Source organism: Pinus tabuliformis, chromosome J (genome assembly GCF_031772625.1).
Source record: "Pinus tabuliformis cultivar Carrire ecotype Pingquan chromosome J, CPIR1, whole genome shotgun sequence".
Classification (NCBI taxonomy): Eukaryota; Viridiplantae; Streptophyta; class Pinopsida; order Pinales; family Pinaceae; genus Pinus; species Pinus tabuliformis.
Window position 1 is genome coordinate 25,643,286 of NC_142295.1, and position 20,811 is coordinate 25,664,096.

The 20,811-nt window shown below is 34.8% G+C and overlaps 2 protein-coding genes across 3 annotated transcripts; both read right to left on the reverse strand.

Moving 5' to 3' along the window:
* Window positions 1-8,422: 8,422 nt before the first annotated feature.
* Window positions 8,423-15,325, reverse strand: LOC149225251 (uncharacterized). Of its 2 annotated transcripts, none has more exons than XM_089377017.1 (4): window positions 14,468-15,325; window positions 12,143-13,684; window positions 10,261-10,931; window positions 8,423-9,848 (listed from the first exon to the last, which is right to left on the reverse strand). In XM_089377017.1, exons 3-4 carry the CDS (start codon window positions 10,730-10,732, stop codon window positions 8,830-8,832), a joined length of 1,491 nt encoding a protein of 496 aa, XP_089233143.1. In that variant the 5' UTR covers window positions 10,733-10,931; window positions 12,143-13,684; window positions 14,468-15,325; the 3' UTR covers window positions 8,423-8,829. The 2 variants fall into 2 exon arrangements, with proteins under 2 accessions (XP_089233143.1, XP_089233142.1); XM_089377016.1 differs by having other exon boundaries at window positions 14,380-15,325.
* Window positions 10,772-13,236, reverse strand: LOC149225252 (uncharacterized). Its single transcript, XM_089379900.1, has 2 exons — window positions 12,143-13,236; window positions 10,772-10,931 (listed from the first exon to the last, which is right to left on the reverse strand). Exons 1-2 carry the CDS (start codon window positions 13,234-13,236, stop codon window positions 10,772-10,774), a joined length of 1,254 nt encoding a protein of 417 aa, XP_089236026.1.
* Window positions 15,326-20,811: the final 5,486 nt, after the last annotated feature.

Genomic DNA, 20,811 nt, shown 5'->3' on the forward strand with positions numbered 1-20,811 from the left:
GATAGAGGGAGGTAAGAGATAAGGGATAGCGAGGAAGGAAGATAGGGATGAGGGGACAGAGATGGAATTGGAGGGGGCATGAGAGAGAGGGAACAAGAAAAACATAGAGGGAGAAAGGTGAAGAGAGAGTGGGGGTGACAAGGGAGTCTTGGAGAGGGAGTGAGGGAGAGAGGAGAGTAGGAGGGAATAGAGAGAGAGATATAGATAAAGAGGGAGAGAAGGGGAAGAGTGAAATAGACAGAGAAGGGGAAGAGAGGTAGAGAGAGTGAGTGTATGTTTAGGGGTTGAGATAGAGAGAGTAATAATAAAGAGACACAAATACAAATATAGATATTATACAGTATTATATAACCAACCTATATCCATACTAACCCTATAACTATTAAGTGTCGAAAGGGATCCAATCTTTTTAGGTGCAAACATTTACTCAAGTTTTGCACTAGAAAAAAAAGTTTGTACCTCAAGAGATTGGACCCCTCTCGACGCTTGATAGATCTGGGGTTAAGATGGATCTAGGTCGGTTAATATGAAATTAAAGTAGTTTTTATTTGATATTATAGTCTTAAAAATTAAAATTTCTCTTCAAATTAATTTCAAATTGGAACTAGATCCAATTAGATTCAATGAATAGATTTTTTTTAAATACATAAAATAAATTTTTTATTAAAAATATATATTTTTAAAATTACAAATTATTAGAGATAAATAATGCAAAGTTGGCTCACCTATACACCATGTGAGGATGAAGAAGTGTTTAAGGAAGGATAACCTTTCAACCAATCTTTAACAACCTTTCAATCCCCTATCACTTGTAAGTTTATATTGCTTGACACAATTAAGATGACTAACATAAAAAATTGATTCATATAATTGCAGTACTTGTTAGGTAGTTGTATTTTGTTCTTAGACTAAATTAGTCATTTTTAGTTGTATTACTTATTATCTAGTCACATATTTTAACCCACGACTAAATTAGTGATTTATGTCAGTGGTTTTTAGTTCGGTCACTTAAAATTGCTCATTTTTTGTAGTATTTCACTCGGAAACGCTGTGGTGACTAACTTTTTTAGTCACCTAGTCACTAATTTCTCATTTTGTACTAGTGATTAACATCTTCGTCGCATAACAACTCTATTCACATTGATGAATATAATGGAAATTCTTCTACTATGAATAGAGAGTCAAATATTCCACTTAGTCATAATCCTAAGGACTATGATAGCAGCACTGATGAAAGACATGATGAAGAATTTCAAATAAATAAAGAGTCACAGTTTCCACTTAGTCCTAATCCTATGGATTATGAGAGCAACAGTGATGAAGAGCATGATGAATAATTTCAAAAGAATGGAGTGTCATGATGTCCACTTAGTCCTAATCCTATGGATTATGAAAGCAGCAGTGATGAAGAACATGATGAAGGATTTCAAATGAATAGAGTGTCACGGTGTCCACTTAGTCCTAATCCTATGGACTATGAGAGTAGCAATGATTAAGACCATGATGAAGATTTTGAAATAAATAAAGAGTCGCAGTTTCCACTTAGTCCTAATCCTAAGGACTATTAGAGCAATAGTGACGAAGGACAGGATGAAGCACTTAGTCCTAATCCTAAGGACTATGAGAGTAGCAGTGACAAAGTGAAGGATGTAGAATTTTCAGTAAGTAAACAGTCACATTTTCAACGTAGTCCTAATCTTATGGACTATGAGAGTAACACTAACAATGCACATGATGAAGAATATCCAATAAACATCGAGTCAAATTTTCCAGTTAGTCTTAATTCTAAAGACTATGACGGTAGCAATGAAGAAGGGGAAGATGAAGAATATGCTCCAAGTCAGTGTTTCAAAATCACAGATGATCATAGTGAGGATAACATTCCTCATAATGATGATTAAAATGCTTATACAAATGATGATCCAATGATGGAGATGTTGCCAGGAGATATTGTATCGAGGAGTAGGAACAAACCTTTTCGTATCAATCCAAGATGTTCTAGTTATACAAGGGGTAGAGCAGAATATCTGACTAGAAGAAGTTCTATCAGTGTTCTCATTTCAAGTGAATGTTGTCAAAAAGATTTCTTGAAACATAGGGATTTCAAGTTTGCATTAGAGAAAAGGAAGATATATTTGTCAATGAATAAAAGCATGCAAAATTCATATTTAGTGGTGTACATGCAATCTACATTGTCAGGTTATGATTATCATATTGGGTCTTTATTTATCTGTAGAAAGGTTTTCAAAATGTTTCATTGAATGGGTAATTTTCGTCTCTCAAGAATCCAAGAAAATTTGGAAAAGGATCCCACATTTTATTTAGAAGTACATCATAAACGACAGTTTAGGCCATTATCAAATATTGCAATGTCATGGATGAAATATTTATTTTCAAATCATGGAGAGTGTATGCTAAATAGAGAGACAATACATATTCCAGATAATTTCTCAAGACGAGAAATCTACAACTTATACAAAAGATATGCAGAAGGTGCTGAGGGACATGGTCGATTTATTACATATAAATATTTTGTGAAGGTATGGAAGAAAGAATTCAACAATGTCTGTATTCCTAAGATGACAAGGATAGGGATTTGCAGTACATGTGTTTCTCTTAAATAAAAAAGGGATAAATGTGAAGGGTCAGAAAGAGGTAAGCATTCATAACTTTAACTTTTAAAATTGTATAGTCACCAAATATGAAAACGTATTTCTTAATGACTTTCTTTTATGTTGTGTAGATTCCATTGTCAAAGAACTTTAGGAGCATTGTGAACAACAAACAAGTGAAAGGAAAAAGTTGTACAAACATCGAAAGAAGTGTTATGGTAATACGAATAAGTATTTGGGTTTGATAATTGATGGCGTGGACCAGAAGAAAACACTTTTACCACATTTTGTTTGCACACCCAAAAATTTACAGGAGGGAATTTTTATTCAGTGTCGGTTGGTTGTATGGTTTTCAATGGGAAAATTTTGCCAAGGGTGTACTTCACAGCTCCAAATATTCATAATGACGCAAATATGACAATAACCATAATTCATGATGTGCTTTCTCATTGGTTTGGTAATCTTCTTGAAGTTTTGTATCTACAATTGGACAACACTTTCCGTGAAAACAAAAATCAAATTGTTTTTGGATATCTACACATGCTTGTTGAATTGAGAATTTTTCAGAAGGTAAAGGTTGGTTTCCTTCTTGTTGGGCACACTGATGACCATATTGATCAGATATTCAGTCATTTTTCAGTCACATTAAGGAGGAAGGAAGTTGGGAGCTTGCCATCATTAATTGAATGTATTAAGAAATCATACATGCCAGAGCCTACTTTTGATGTGTTGAAAGAAATTGTTGACATGCAAAGGTTTATTGTGGGATCGCATAGTGAGGAGAAATGCATTGAAAAACTTAATGAAATTAGCTTCCAACATCAATTTCGTATCAAAAAATTGATGGAAAAACACTAATATGGGGCAAGAAGTATTCAACCACTGCAGAATGGGCACCATCATCAGGTTTGGAATGTTTGAAGTTCATTCCAGATCATCCAATATTTGCATCAAATATATTGTTATTACAATCAGTTGCTAAAGTTCATAATGCACGCAGACAGAATAGAGATATAAATTATTCTGATTGCTTAGAAGAAATTAAAAAATGTATTAGATATACATGAGTACTTTGATATTGCTGATTCAGTTTGGTGGGAGTCCTTTTACAATTATCAAAGTAATATCATTTCAATAACAACAAATGAATATATATTTTTGAAAAATCCATTTATTTGGCCACAAAATGTGTCAAATGAACATGAGGAAATAAACATTGGTGAGCAACAACAATCTTAAAGTATTATAAATTCTTCACAGCGAGACGAAAGAGATATGTATATTGGTTCCAGAAGGTCTCGTGCAGAACGTGAAGCCATGGAAGACCTTTACAGGGGTTCAATACAGGATATTAAGGAGGGTTGCATGATCGTAGTGCTAGCAGATGGAGATCCCAATGGTTATCCATTCTGGGTTGCTAAGGTTATAAAGGTCATTACAGAAAATGAAGAAGTTACAGGTGTTGAAGTACATTGGTATGCCACAAATACACACCCATTCAATGGTATGTATAAGCTAGAGATGGTAGTTGATAAAAAAAATTGGCAGAAAGAGAAAAAGAAAGGGTACAATTATAAATAGTTGTCGCACAGAGCTCTTAAAATTGGAGGATGTTGACATACTTGTTTATGACTTCAATTTAACAAAGAGAAGAACTCTTTGCTTCAAAACGATAGAGAGTCTAAGAAGGTTGTTACCAGAAGGAACAGTGTTGAGATGGGAATCTGTTGAAACTAGTAATAGATCCAGAAGAATTTTGAAACCTGAAATGGTGGGCATGCATGTGGACTCAAATGGGGCACTAGTTGATAAAAGCGAAGAATATGGAACATCTTCATCTGCATCTAGTCATTCATCTGAAGATGTGGATTCTGATGGTGTGTAAGAAAATATGAGTGATTTTGAATAATTGTTTAAGACAGTTTATATAATTGATGTTTGCATTGTATCTTGAAATAAAAATTTTGATTTCCATATGGTGTTAAATCAGAAGTTATGAGTCATTTTTATGTTGTTGGCTTATATGTTTTAATTATGATGATTTTTATTGTTTAGAATATCTACAATGCAACATAACTTAGAAATATAATGTATGTTTCATTCAATCTACAAATAATGACAGTTTGATTAATTTAGTCATGTAATGTGTTCATAATGTCATGGTTTTTTAATTTTATGGTTGAAAATTTTCCATTTTTTTTTGTATCTTTAATGTTATGGTTGAAAACAATTAGAATTTTAGTGATCTTTAGTGTCATGTTATTATATGTTTAACAACATGGATGAAAACTAATAGAATTTTAATGTGTTTCAAATCCCATTATTTTATCTTTATCGACATTACTAAAACATGTTGAAATTATACTAGGAAAGAAAAATGTTGTTATACCAAAAACATTAGTATGTTTTTTCTTCAAAAACAATTGTTTTTTTGCACATAAAAATTCGGTTTTACTCGCATTTTTTAAAAATGTTGAAAATTGACCCTAAAAAAAACGATCGTTCCAGTATCAACACTTTTCATTTTCAAAGTGTTTTTTGCACAATTTTTGCACAAAAAATTCGTTTTCACTGCCATTTTAAAACATGTTCAAAATTGACCCTAAAAAAGCCATCATTCCAGTATACACACTTTTCATTTTTAGCACTGTTTTTCATGTTTTTTGGCCAGAGTTTTCATTTTGAGTTTATAGTTCCTATTTCAAAGTTTACATTGTTGTTGGTGGTTTGATTAGCATATGATTCCTTTGGTGCTTTGGTTGGCATATGGTTCCAATGGTGCTTTGGTGGAATAAGGTTTCATTGGTGGTTTGATTCATGGGAGATCTTGGTTTCAAGTCTCAACCCAATGGGCTTTCACCGTAACTCTACGAACAAGTTGGAGTGAAAAGCCAAATAGTGCAGAGGTTTAAACAAGCAACATGTTATAATGTAGTGGCACCACCATGGTTTAGTTCGTTGGCGACCTCTGGTTTGAGTCCAACAATGTATTTTTGATATGAAATGAAACTAAAACACACTCCAATAGAGTGGTAGTCATAGTACGTTGAGCAATAGTGTGTATCATAGATGATGGCAGTGGTGCGCAATGAGTTGGTGGTCTCGATTCGAATTTGGTCCTCTAACTGGAAATATTTTTTTTTGCAGCTGGAATTGTTTCACCCTTAGGAGTGGATTATGTCGAACCTTTTGACAAACCGAAGAAGTGAATTTTATCGAATGCATGCAGAAAAGGTGCAATTTGTAGAATAATTAACTTTTATAATGTTTTATGTGTTGATTTGAGGGTCAATTTGATTTTTGAAAAAAGGGAAATGGCTAGAATTTTCTTGTGATTTGGAAAGGGGACATGAAAATTCATGAAGACAGGTTTTTTAGGATAAGCAACTGTATTTATTTTATGATTATCAATATGTTATGGGTCATATGGACATGTTTAGTGTTGATACAAGAAATCAAGGATGAGCTACTATTGGTGTTTTCAAGAATTGGTTGAAGTTGTGTTGATATGATCAGATTGGAAGAGATGTATTGTGTTGAGCTTATGGATACGGTTTGAAAGATTGTGAAAAGTGGTCCACCATATTTTTGTGAAGGAGGTGGGTGTCTCCATTGAGGTTGGTGCCTCAATCAATTTGGAGCATACAAGTCGGTGCTTGCATATTTTCGAGGTTGGTGTCTCAATCAGGTTGTAGCCTACAACAAGTGGGTGATTTCTCATCTTTGGGAATTGGTGCCTACAAATCTATTTTAGGGGTCAGTGCCTCCAGCAGGTTGGTGCTTGCAAATTTATCTTAGAGGCTGATGCGTCTAGTAGGTTGGTGCCTACAAAATAATGTAATCAAAGATGAAAGAAGATTAAAAAAAAATGTGGTTTGGTGTGATGATGATGTTTATTGATGCTCTATCATGTTTTCAGTTATGATCTAATTGTAAAATTGTTTAATTTGGTATAAATGGCTACATTAATTCACCTCCTTCCCCCCTCAGTGTGATCATTATTCTAACATCCACCACCAAGTCCGCTATTGAAACTTACTTTGGATATTTGTCAGTGTCTCCTTAAGATGTTATATATGGACAAGAAGGAGGAGTAAGGGAAGACACCAAAGGGGAAACATTCAACATTAATAGATTCATTTATAAGATCGGTTGAATCCATTTGCAAGTACAAGAAACAATGAAGAAGTTAAGGGAAAACTACAATACTCAAAATGACCAATTCATAATTGAGGAGGCATTCAAGGTAGGAGAAGAGTTTGGTTGGATTTGAACAAACAAAGGCTAGAGGGTCCTAGTAAGAAGATCAAGGCTCTATGGTATGGTCCTTTTAAAGTGTTGGAGCAAATAGATGATACTTCCTATAGACTTAGTCAACATCCATACATGTGCATTTACTTAAAATGAATTTGGAGAACTTGAAACTCTACGAGCCTTGAATATTAGACTAGAAAAATGATGAGAAAGTACTATTTATAATAGAGGACCTAACACCGGAATCTCAAGTAAAGTTAGCAAAGGATACAATTTTACAAAAGAAATCCAAAACAAGCAAGTAGGGCCAACAAGAAATCTAACAAGGATTGAAAGGACATCTTCTAGGAAAGTCCAAATGGTGCCCTAGGGAGAAGGTCGAGGATTAATTTCTTCACCTCCTTTACTAAAAGCTTTTGAGGACCAAAATCCCCCCAAATGAGGAGGTATGCCCTAAAATGGATTGTTATATAATTTATTATATGTTTTTGTGCTTTCAAAGTGAAAAATTGGAGCTATTGACTTGTAGGTTCAATTTTATGGGTACTTCCTATTTTGGTGATTTAGGGTCCTAAAAATTCCCAAGTCAGTGCGAGGCATTAAACAACTATGTTGTGGTTAGAACTTTTTCAAATGAATTTCCTATCACTTTGATGTTGTTCTACATGTTGAGAGATTTCCAATGATGCAAATATCACCTTGACTAGAATTCATATGAGGAAGTTGTGCTTCTTGCTAGATGACCTATGCTTTTGACCATCATGGTACTTACTTGGTGCTATATCAACTCCCATAACTCAGATATGTGGAGTTGGTCATGTGTCACTTTCAAGAAGATTCTAGAGGGTCCATTTTATAACCCTAATTAAAAGTTGAGGCATGCAAAAACCCTAACCCTAACTCTAGATAACTATCAATATATGTTGAACACTTAGAGGAAAGGAAGAGGTTCTATTATTTTTGTATTGATTCATTGTTTCATAGTTGAGCAGAGCAAATGAGTGAAAGTGAACATAACAAATGGAGTAGAAGTATATGACTATAGCATCCATGTAGACGACAGTGCCAATAGCAATTCCCTAATGAATTCATCTTTATTTTGGTATGCATTTCATCTCTTAGAAGAAAAGAGCAACGCATAATCCTCACCTTCTAATTTGGTTTTCCTACTGTATATTTTATTCATTATCTAGATGCTGTGGTATTTATGGTTTTAGCTTCATTTATTGCATTCTCAATTTATTTCCTGTGCTTTTGTTTTCCAATTTGACTTTATCAATCTGTTTGCCTCTTATTATTGAATTTTTTGAAATTTGTCTTCGTTGAATTTCTTGTGCTTTTATTTTCCATTTTGACTTTGTTGATTTTGTTTGTATCCTGTCATTGAATTAAGTTTGTCTTTTACTCATTTCAAATGTAAAAGAATGTTGTTACACGCTTCTGTTACAAAATGATTTTTATTGTTCCATTATGTCACTGCCGAAGTGCGATTAGTCCCATCTTCAGGTATTCACATTACAACCCATTCATCACAATTCAAAGAAAAGAAATTTAGTCGACATTGCCCACCGTGTATTATTGGAAACTGCAATGAATACAACAATTTGAATATTCTTTATCAGCAAGCAGACAACAGCTGCCCCTGCATTTTGGGGTAAATTAATGGAGGGATGCCATGCTTTGCCCCTCTTTACTAAGTGTTTGTCTCAAGCTGTATGATTTATGTCTAGTTACTAAAATTATGAAGTCCTGCCTGAGCAAAGATTCTGTTATTTGCTCAGCTCATTCAGTATCCTGTCAAGGAGGACCAGGATAGGACTTTGGGTACAATTCTGCAACAAAATAAAATTGGAAGGGAAGCGAGTGAGTTATGAATCCGGGACAAAGAATTTGAGATGACTGAAAGCCATGATGGAAGGGAATTGAAGAACACAACTTGACTTTGTTGGGTGGTGATGATAACTCAGAACTTGGCACAGTGTAAAGGCATGCCAGTTCCATGGTCTACCGCCACAATTTCGGTGATATTGCATGGAATTACATCCTGAATAAGCTTCGCTCCTGCTGACTTGAGACCTTTCAGAGTAACGGGCTGATTGAACAGATTGAGCACGGGCAGTTTGGAAGCAGAGGGAAGCTTTTGATTTGGCAAGAAATTCCTGAAATCTTCTTGTAACAGGGGCACCTCAAAGTCCTCTTTCTTGTGGTGGACAACATTTTCAGAAGCATTTATATGAGCACCGGGCTCCATATGGTTGGTAGAGAAACTGGTCTGGTTCGGAAAATTGGGATACAGACTGACATAACCTCTGAGATACATCATGTCAATCAAAAATTTCTTCCAAGATGCTTGCCAACCATTGGTTCTTGACCTTGGAATTTGGACAGGATTCTTCTTGGCATCCTCCGTGTAGCGCATGCCCATGTATGTGTAGAATTCTCTCCAATGCTTGGGAAAGAACAGGGCTCCCCAACTGCAGGGCAATTGATGCAAATATGGTGTGTTGGGATGAATCTCCTTAAAGAAGTCAGTGGCATTCCATCGAGGCCTCTCCTTGACAACTTCTATCAAGCGAGGACTATAAAGGGCAATGGAATTGAGCTCGGGAAGAGAGACTTGAGGATCATAATGGTAGGCTAAAAGAGCATACTTGATCCACAAATAGTAGTATGGAGAGACCTCGATATCATCTTCAAGTAGTAAGCCATAATCATCATCAGAAGAGGGATACCAGCTCTCACTAACTGCTCGAATGAGGCCACCTTGAATGATCCTTCGTCTTAAATGTTTTGGTCCATGAGGCCAATTTAAGCTACTCACAACTTTGAGAGTTTCTGCATCAACTTTGCTGTCCATGTTGAAGCTCAGGGAAATTTCATCGCCAAGGTAATAGGCCTCGGTGAGAGATTTTAGAAGCCTCTGAAGAGATACAGGCCTATTCTGTGTGATGACATTTATTGAAATTCTCATCCGATTCCAATCTGAAAAGAGAACATGAACTCGTTGTTAGGAATAATACAACATTGCAGCTTTTTTAATATATGCAGCCAGAAAGAACATCCAGAGATCTCAAATTCTTCATTAAGAGCAGAGCTCAGTCTCTTCAATCTAGTATTCAAATCATGGATCTCTTTCAGTTCAAAAAAAAAAAAAATCTTTCGATGAGAATTAATTCTATATAATATCGCTCACTCTAGTGATCCCTAAATTTAACATGAACAGACAAGGAGATTTGAAGGGCTCGGTATGAAAAATAGCTAATTCCTCCAACAGACAAGGAGATTTGAAGGGCTCGGTATGAAAAATAGCTAATTCCTCCAACAGACAAGGAGATTTGAAGGGCTCAGTATGAAAAATAGCTAATTCCTCCAAGTGGGTGAGGAGATCTTTTACTTTTTAGAGCTGTGGACCTCAAATCAGCTATCCAGAGCACTTTAGGCACAGTCGATCTTGGCAATTGGATCAATGTAGATGCATTCCGATTACTTGAGGCAGCCAGTATCAACGCATCCCTGACCTTTACATCAATGTCAGCTACAGTAATGATCAGAGAAGGATTATGGATTCTGAGAAGCCCTTTCATGCTTGCATAGGTTGACTGGATGAGAGAAACCTCGGAATGTGATGATTCTGAAATCGAATTAAGCTCCAAATCAAATATTTTGAAGCGTCTCTCATGGCAAACTGCTTTTGGCCATCGTAGAGCCAAAGCAGCCTCTTCACATGGACATAATGAGCCTCCTGATACAACAATGAATGCTTTCTTTCCTACAACAGATCGTAATTTTTCAAGGAGAGGAGCCAAGGCAACAACTTCATTCACAGAATGAGCATAAAACATTGCATCTATATCTTGAGGATACATTGCAGCCCATTGTGTGATGTAGCCACGAGAGAAGACTCTCTACCATTGATCATCACGAATTTGCACTATATCCTTGTGAATTACGGTGGTCTCTGAGACATATGCAAGTCTATGCTCACTATCTCCCCATGTTTCTTTGTCCTGTGGGTCTGTTGGAAGAACAAAAGATCCAGCATTTCTGTACTTCTGGAGTAGGTAGCTGCATCAAAGGTAAATAAAATAGGTCAATAACGAGGAATTTTGATCTTAGCAATAGTTAGGATCAAATGTTGTTTTTAAGACCTAATTCATACAATTTAATCAGAAACTGTAATTTGAAAAATAAATTCTGTGACTTTTGATTCTAACTGAATTTGAAGTATGCCCTAATAACACAAAAACTACCAACATTGACACAAAATTCACTCCAAGCTATACAAAACTCCCACGCTAAAAGGTTTTATCATGAGAGAATTGCACATAATTTTTGCACTTCCATTTAAAATTGAATCCATAATGAAAACTGATCTTAACTGAGTTTTTCTTTTTAAAACGGCATACCTGGATTTGATTGCGGTGAACATTCCCTAGGTGCGAGTTTCTTTATAAAAAACAATAACAAATTGTGCATTTCCACAACAAACAAACGGTGCATTTCAAACTCAAAAGTTTAGTTTCTTAAATTTATTCAATCTAATATGTGCACGTCTAAACCTGTAAATGTCGACACTTTCGATGGATATGATCCAGACTTGGCATTACTATCACCATATGGATTCCAAGCTGTGAATTTCTGGAAAAATGGTATCTGACATGAGCAGGACACACCTTTTAATTTGAAATTCGTTTACAAAGAAACTCTTGAGAAGCTTCTTGGATGACTCTTGGAATGGTGGATTCTTTGAAGTATGTGGACCATAAGATTTTCTCAAATTTTAGAATGCATGATAGTTTAGGGTTCCAGACTACAGGTGGTTGATGAAAACTAAGCACTCTCCTCAGGTTGGACAGACTTCAAATGTAAACATATAGATCTGAGCGGCTGTTTTTTCCTCATAAAGACAACAGGATAACTCGGACAAGAAGGTAACGTATGTGGTGAAAGTGATGAGGCCCCAGGCTACCCGAATACTGGAACGTGTAGGCAATGAGATGTCTTAACTTTTTGCAGACACAATGCGTTTGATAAAAGTGAGCAACATGTGATTCTATGGTTCCTACTCAACTCTAGACACCCTACCCAGATAGGTTACTTCCACATCCAAAATGCACAATTCATAAGTACTGGGGCATCAACAAGTTTGATCAAAGACATGTTTCCAGCATCAAAGCACTATGAGATAACAACAAGACATTTCTATTCATTTTCAATTTCAGTCCTGAGTAATAGATCTAAATCATCTGGAGGGATATTTTTCTTCAAATACGTACCTCAAATGAAGATCTTCCCCTGTCACGAAGGTGATAGGAGATTCAATGAATAAAGTCTTGACAAGTTCTGCAGATAAAAACCAAGAGCTTGACAGAAAGTCCACCTGAACAATCCTTTCTACTGTAATTTCATAAGCAGGATCAGGTAAATACAAGCCTGCCTCCTTGGCTCCATATTTCCTATAACTTGGAAAAGTAAAATCTTTCTGTCTGAAGGGTAATATCCTTCCAATACTACCCAAAACAGTATTTTTATACTTCTCAGTTCCTGCAACATGTCCTAATATTTGTAACATTTTTCTTCCAGGGATCATATCATCATCTAAAATATATACAAAATCAGCTTCATCTACTTGTAATGCCATCTGAAACCTCCCATAATACTTAAAATCATAGCTCGAGCTCACAAAACTGATCCTTGAATCATTGTAAGTCTCCACAATGTTTCTCAAGGAATTTTCATTTGGGCTTCCAAATGCAAGAACCCAAATTCTGTGGAATGGAGTAGTTTGTTGCATAAGAGATTCAAGCTGTGCACAGAGTGTTTTCCTCTTGAAATGGTTCAAAATCACTGTGATTTTCGGAGCTTTTACCGATGAATTCCATGCAGAAGGCAATCTCATTAACTCCTCCAATGTTTCAGCTCCAAATGATCGTCTCTGGAAAGCTAAAACCTCATTATAGAGTTCCCTTTTGACGCTGATCATTCTCGTGTCGTTTGACTTCTTTTGCAAAAAATCAATTGACTCCCGCTGACAGGCCTCAAGTTTTGAAGGGATTCCTACTGTCACAGCAGGAGTTTCCCAATCTTGATAATGGGAACGGGGATTTCTAATGAAGTCTCTCCAGTGCTTGGCAATTTGAGTTGCCCATCTAACATCTGGACCAGTCTTCAAATCTACAGTAGGAATCATGAAGTAGAGCAGAAAAGTTGCATAGATGGCAAATGCAAACTGTAAACATGTCAGCATTGTAACCAAACGCGCAGAAGAGTTCTTATTTGGCCTTACTCTTCCTTTGCCTCCTACATAGTCGGAAATCATGCCCTCCAAATATTCCCCGCTCCTCGAACTTACATTGCTTCCCAACCCCATCTCAATTTAATTTTGTGTGAATTCTGCGCCAGATAACGGATAACCAGCCCTTCTAACTGAGATAAATGATAACCTGACCTGTCTGAGCTAGCAGATGAGTGATAATCTTATCTGAGCAAAGCTAGCTCATGTAAGATTTTTAAGGACCTACTCTTAGAGTCTTCTTGCTTGATTCAATATCAACTTGAAGCCTAGTCAAGAAGATTCTGAACCAAATCAAACACGAACACAGAGCGTCCTGATCTCATCTCAATCACTGCACTTCACAGCTTATTTCGGTCCATAGCTGGACTGATGCTAGCCTGGAGCTTGATTCAAGTCAAATTTCAAACCAAATCAAGAGGATTCAGATCCCTATTAAAAGCAACCTCAGCTTCCCAATTTCATCTCGCTGTTCAATTCGATGCAAATACCAACCCAAGCCAATACAAACCCAGAGCTTGATTTCCTGTAAATTCCAACGCAACACAGAAGACCGTGAGCTCAATGAGATGCCAAAACGAAATCAACTGGTAATGCTAAGTCAAGCCAAACCAATGACAACCTGACAGGATTATTTTCAGAGATAAATTCCATGAAAAAATTGCACTATCTCAATATAAATACAGAGCCCAACTCAGTATAGAATCCAAATCATCTTAATGAGTAAAAACTCAGGATCTGACAATGCAGAAATTAATGCAAAACAGTGCAAATAGAGCACCAAAATCAATAAGAAAATCCAAACTCCATGCCAGAAAAACACAAAATCAAACCAAATGAAGGCCTGACATAGTATAACTTCAGTCCCCAAATCAATACAAAAAGAAAGCCAGATACAGGATAAACGCGGTACCCAAATCAGTGCAAAATGAAGGCCTAATACAGTGCAAATCCAGTGATCAAATCAATCAAAATGAAGGCCTAATACAGTATAAATCCAATACAGAAATCAATGCAAATGCGTAATGCAGCACACATTCAATTTCCAAAACAATGTAAAATGAAGGGATAGTACAGTACGAATCGAATACCGAAATCAATGAAAAAGGAAGACCTAACATAGTAAAAGTTCTATCCCCAAATAAATGCAAAATGGAGGCCTAGTACACTACAAATCCAGTTCTCAATGAATGCAAAGTGAAGGTCCAATACAGTACAAACCTCTCCTCAAATCAATGCAAAATGAAGGCCTTATCCAATCCCCATATCAATGCAAATCCCAAGGCAAAGCAAGAGCAAAGTTCAAAACCTCCATTGATATCCGAACGAGTCCCTGAGAAATTCTGAGCCCAATGCTCATCTTATAATGGATAGCAAATTGCAATGCAGCTGAAACAACCCAACAACCCTAGGCCTCGGAATTCGTCAACCCACATGGAAATTACAGTTAAAAAATAGTTTTTGAAGCCCTGTGAACGCCATTACTCCGTGTAGACATAGACGTTACTTAAGATGCTTGCCACGCTCTCAGCCACCCCTTGCCCTTCATTGAAAGAAACCCTTATCTCCGACAGTGTTAAAAGCCACCCATGAAGGCGTGGAATAAGCCAAGGCCTACGGTCCTGCATGATTTCGCATGAAAAGCTGTGCATTGTCTCCGTTTTCAACTTTGGGATGCTCTTCAAATTGACTGAAAACTAGTAGTCTCTGGGTTCAAAATGGCCACTTTTGTGGTGCCTGGAGAGTGAATTTAGCACTTAGGTATTTCCAGAATTGACCCGAAAAGCCTTCTCGAGAAACCCAAATTAAAAAACCTCCGGTTTCAGTGATTTGGTGGGCAATTGAGATAGTCGCACATAAATTGCCTAGAACGGTTAGAAATGGCTGTTAGCTATAAATGAAATAGATTTTCTGCCAATTGCTGTATTAACAATGGATTTAAAAGGACCTCAAATCCCACTTTCTTGGTTAAGGTTTACCTCAATTGGCTTTGAAATGCACTTTTTTGATTCAAAGTCAGCCAGCTAGCTAAATATGTGGATGGATATTTGGTAGTGAGGCACCTTGAAAGTCCGTGAAAAGTAACCTGAACTTCTATCCTGAAATGGGTCTAAACATCTCTTTTCTTTGATGGGAAATCAGCCCTGAAAAAGGCTAAAAGTTTGGTATCAGCATCTGAAGTTGTGGATAATGTGGCAAGCAACCACGTAATTAAAGTTAGGAAGTGAGGTAAAACGCCTTTCTTCACAGAAGGACACGGTCCAGTCGTCGAGGTTTCTTCATCAAGAATATTTTACTTTAATAAAATCCTAAACCACATGCATATAGAGCTGGGCTCCCATATTTTGCACAAATGTTGATGCATTTCTCATCATACAATCCTAAATCCACTTGCATATAGAGCTGGGCTTCCATATTTTGGCATGCATTTTTTCTTATACAATTTATAAATGTTGATGTATTTAGAATTTTGGTATTTGGAATCGATTTACAAAAATTTTACTCGTATTATTGTATTCACAAAATACCATGTAAAAATTACTGCAAATTTGTCCAACTTAAGATATATTTATCATGTTTTAAAATTGAATCCATTAAATAAAAAACCACGTCTTCTTAATCAGCTTTTTCGTTCATACATGTCCTCCATGTCAGCTTTGCATCCACTGGATTCAAAGCTTCATATCTGCCAACTTGTCGTTTGCTTCCCCTGCAGGAAAACAACATGTCGATAATCTCAGCTTTCGCATCCATTAGCTAAAGCCTACATTTACGCTAAGTCATCTTTTGCATCCATTGGATGAAAATTAAATGGCTGCCCAATCCACTTCCACATCCATTGAATAACAGTTATGAGAAAATAAGGCATTTTTCTTGGTATCCCACCAATCAAGACATTTGGTAGCAAGGTGGCAAGCCTCTGAGATTACTCACTCTATAAAGTGTTATGGAGTCAACTCAAGGATTTGTCACCCATATTAGTATATTCCATGGTGGAATTTTAATAATGAGCTATTACATTAAAACTACTCAAGTCAATTCTCCCCACATCTGAATCTGCTGGAAACAATGTTTATGATTACTCTATTTGCATTTAACCAGTGTTGCGTTTGATGCATAAAATAAGCCAGTGTTAATGTGGAAATGGACATTTCCATAATCATTGTAGTTAAAAAAATATTTTGTAAATAATTTTGATTTTTGTGAGTCTTTTAAATTTAAGATTATTCATTATACATGATGAAAGTATTTTATGAAAACAATTTTTTTTTATTGATTTTTTATTTTATTTCTATTTAGTAATGGTGACTAGAGAAATGGGTAACTAGGTGGGTTTTGTCTATTTTGATAGTTAACTTAATTTTTATAACTAATTTTAGATTGTCACGATTACCATTATAATTTAATATCTAGGTGTTTATATATGCCATATAGGTAAGTTAAGGGATTTGAATTTTGAATCTAGATGTCTATATATGCCACATAGATAAGTCAAGGGATTTTAACCTACAATCTCTTAGTACATAAGATTTCATTTTCACAGCACTTGTAAATTTAGCTACCCATTTTTCCTAATTAATTTAATAAAATCATATTTTGTAAATAGTTTTTATTTAATTATTGTTATATGCGAATCAAATGTATTCTTGAGTTTACTGGAAGGGAAAGTTTTGATCCTTCCATCCAAAATTCCATTCCTTTCTTAAATAATATGTAATTTAACTATCATCGATGACTAAAAATAATACTAGCAAAATGTATGAAATTATTCATAGTACATCATTAAAATGGAAATTATAAAATTTATTTTAAATAAAAGTAATAGTTTAACTCTTTTGGGTTTTGGTTTTTCTATTATATTTTTCTATTGATTTTGCTTAAAATTGAGATCAGTTAGAATGACAATTTTGAAAATTGAAATGTCTTGAAAGTTTTTTTTAAAGTGCTGAATCCATTTTATATATGTTAAAATACATTTTAATTTTAAACAATAAAAAAAAAAAAAAAAAAATTCACTCAAAATTATATAATCAAATTGTGACACAATAAAAAAAAAAATCAAAATAGAGCCTAGAGTATGCTCTAAAACTGTTTTTGCTTGGCTAAGAGCTCGGCTTCCTGGGACCTAATGAAACCAGTTAAAGGCCCAAGACCTAGAGGCATCTAGCAAGAGTCATCTCGCAAGAGTGAAAGTCTGCCCCTTATAGACCACCAACGGGTTATTCCAGGTGGCGTGGTTTTCCTTGAATAATGGTAATGAGTCCCCACAGATGGTTGTCCTCACGACTGATTTGACAGCTGAATTATGATAGATTTTGAGATCGTATAAAAAAAAACACAAAACTTAAATATGTAAATAAAATATGTATGTTTGAATTTTTCCATAGGCCATTCAAATTGAGGGATATTTCTCAAAACATAAAAAAGCCTTAGCAAACTAAAATACCATCCTTAAAACAATTCCTGCTGTAAATTTTGCTGTAAAATTTTAAAACAAGTTACATTTAGCTTTAAGCAAGTTGGTGAAAGCTTATAGAGTTGACTTTTAAACTAATGGAATTCATAGAGTTGACTATTGACTTTTTTACTAATAGAAAAAGGAATTCAGTAATATAGTAAGTGGGGGATGTTGCTCAAAACATAAAAAAGCTTTAGCAAACTAAAATACCATTTTAAAACCAGGTACATTTAGCTTTAAGCAAGTTGGTGAAAGCTTCATAGAGCTGACTTTTAAACTTATTGAAAAAGGAATTCAGTAATACAGTAAGTGGGCATGATATGAGGAAGAGACCAGCCTTTTGCGGACATTATCTAAGGCAGAAATTGAGGGATAATGTTACAAACATAAGAGTTTTACCTTATATCACTACCCTGGAAAATACTCATTGCTCCAGAAATTTAGAAACCAGATATATTTTGAAAGATTCAATTAGTTGACTATTGAGCTTAATGAAAAATGGTCACTATCCTAGAAAAAACTTTCTTGCTCCAAAAAAAACTCAAAAACAAGGTAAGTTCAGTTAGTTGACTATTAAGTTTTAATGAAAAATGAAATTCAGTAATACAGCAAGTGGGTCATGATCTAAGGAAGAGACCAGCCAGTTGCAGACATTCTCTAAGGCAAATCAGGGGCAAGAATATAAGTTGAGGTGTATTCTTCCAGACAAGTGGCTATCCCTGCGTCCTTATCTGTCAGAGGTGGTTAAGTCTCTTGTAGGGATGAGTATCCCTCTGTATTATATCACTTTCTTTTTGTTTTCTGCAAAGTGAAACATTTATTTATTGGTTGACATCACTGGTTATGCGTTATCAAAATAGAATCAAGTAGTTGAGAAATAGCTGATGTAAGCGCTCTGTTGCCACAATCCTAAAGTTGGATTGGCTTGCCTGAATAATCATTCCTGCCATCCTTTTAGATTGTTTTAAAAGCAATATGAACTAAATTGGCCAACTGATCTGCTAAAAGATAGCAGAATTTGTGCAGTGTTTTCTCCACTGACACCTATGAGGGAATATCATACCTAGGGCTGCACGTTTTGCCTGGAATGATAACACTAGAATTTTGACCAGTATACCTATAACCAATGGAATCCAAACAATTGGAGAAGTTAGAGTCTTGCATTGCACGGCTTGTATTGATGACACACTGGAATAAATATATAAAAATACATGTGTGTGTATATTCTGTTGACGTATGGTGGAGTCGCTTCAAGCTACAGCTGCAGTTTCAGTTTTCCGGAGGGAAGTATGCTTAAAATTCTGTGCCCATTTTAACGTTACATACAGAAACATTGTGACCAATTTCACTTTAAAAGGGTTCTAACTTTTATGTGCTTCATCACTGGTTCATGAGTGTGACATACCAGTTCAAAGCTAAATTTGTACTCAACATATTGGCATCACCTTGATTGAAGTGAAATAGAACGTGGAAGAACACTAAAGATAGATTTTTTTTTTTTTACACTCAAGGCCTTGTTTCACTGAAGCATCAATTTTAAATTTCACGGGTATGAATGTTGTTGTTGTTAAAAAGAAATTTGAATCTGTTTTTATGGTGGAAATGGTTTCAGTACTATTAAAAATTTCTGGGTCACTTAAAATTTTGAAGCTTGTAATTGAGATTTCCAAAAATTTGGACCAGATTTTATCAAAATTGTGCCCTAATTTTCATTTCTTTTTGGGCAAAAATGACCCTGGTAAAGTTAAGCTCATTTTATTTATTTATAATGCATTATCTTGGAATATATAATTGTTTTCAATTATTGCTTAACATGTACAACCGCATTAAAAATATTAATGTGGTTGATATAGTAGAAGACTTCATAATTATTGCACACGAAGAATGCGTTACCAATGCACACATTTATCTAATAAACCATCTATAAAGGTTATGGGTCAACTTTAACTTGAGAAAAAAAAAGAATTGCACATCTTATTGTAAAATGGACCATTTTGCTAAATAAAATTTGTTTATTTATAAATGAATGTTATAAATAATAATGAGGAACTTATCAAGGAGGAATTTATTAGAATGAGAATAATATCAAATCCCTTGGAAATTGGTAGGGAGCCATTTGGGACAAATCTAATTTCTTAAATGTATTAAAAGTAATAAACCATTTTATTAAATAAAATTTGCTTATAATGTTATAAATAATAATGAGGAACTTATTAGAATTGAAATAATCTCAAATCCCTAGGAAATGAGTGTGGTGGGCTAGGAGCCACTTGGGACGAATCTAAGTTTTTAAATTTATTAAAAGTAATAGACCGTTTTGCTAAATAAAATTTCCTTACATATAAATTAATGTTATCAATAATAATGAGGAACTTAACAAGGAGGAACTTATTATAATTGGAATAATCTCAAATCCCTAGGAAATTGATGGGGGAATCTAATTTTTTAATAAATATTTTTAAATTTATTAAAAGTAATGGCCCATTTTGCTAAATAAAATTTGTTATATATAAATTAATGTTATAAATAGTAATGACGAACTTATCATGGAGGAACATATTAGAATTGGAATAATCTCAAATCCCTAGGAAATTGATGGGCAGGAATCTAATTTTTTAATAAATATTTTTAAATTTATTAAAAGTAAGGGACCATTTTGCAAATTTTGGACAAGCAGGCTTTGTAGAAGTGAAGTATATGTTTTTCTTATTTCAAATTTGATAAGATTCGGACTATCTGTATCTATTTTGTGCAAAGGTTGATGGGCTTTTTTATGCCTCAATGGACTATCTGTATCTATTTTTTGCAAAGGTTGCTGGGCATTTTTATGCCTCAATCCAAACTTGATATGTATTGAAGATCTTTATATTTTCTTAATATAAATCTATGATGGTTTTTTCTCTGAAAAAAAAGGGACCATTTTGCTAAATAAAATTTTCTTATATATAAATTAATGTTATAAATAATAATCAGGACTTATCATGGAAGAACGTATTAGAATTGGAATAATCTCAAATCCCTAAGAAATTAGTGAGCCTAAATCTAATTTTATAAATTTATTAAAAGTCAATGCAACTTAACAAACTCTATAACACACTACAACCCTTGATAAGCATATGATAAACATATTCCTTTGAAAATCAATCTAGGTCATCAATTAAAAAAATAAAATAAAAAATTAATAGATCTTTGCT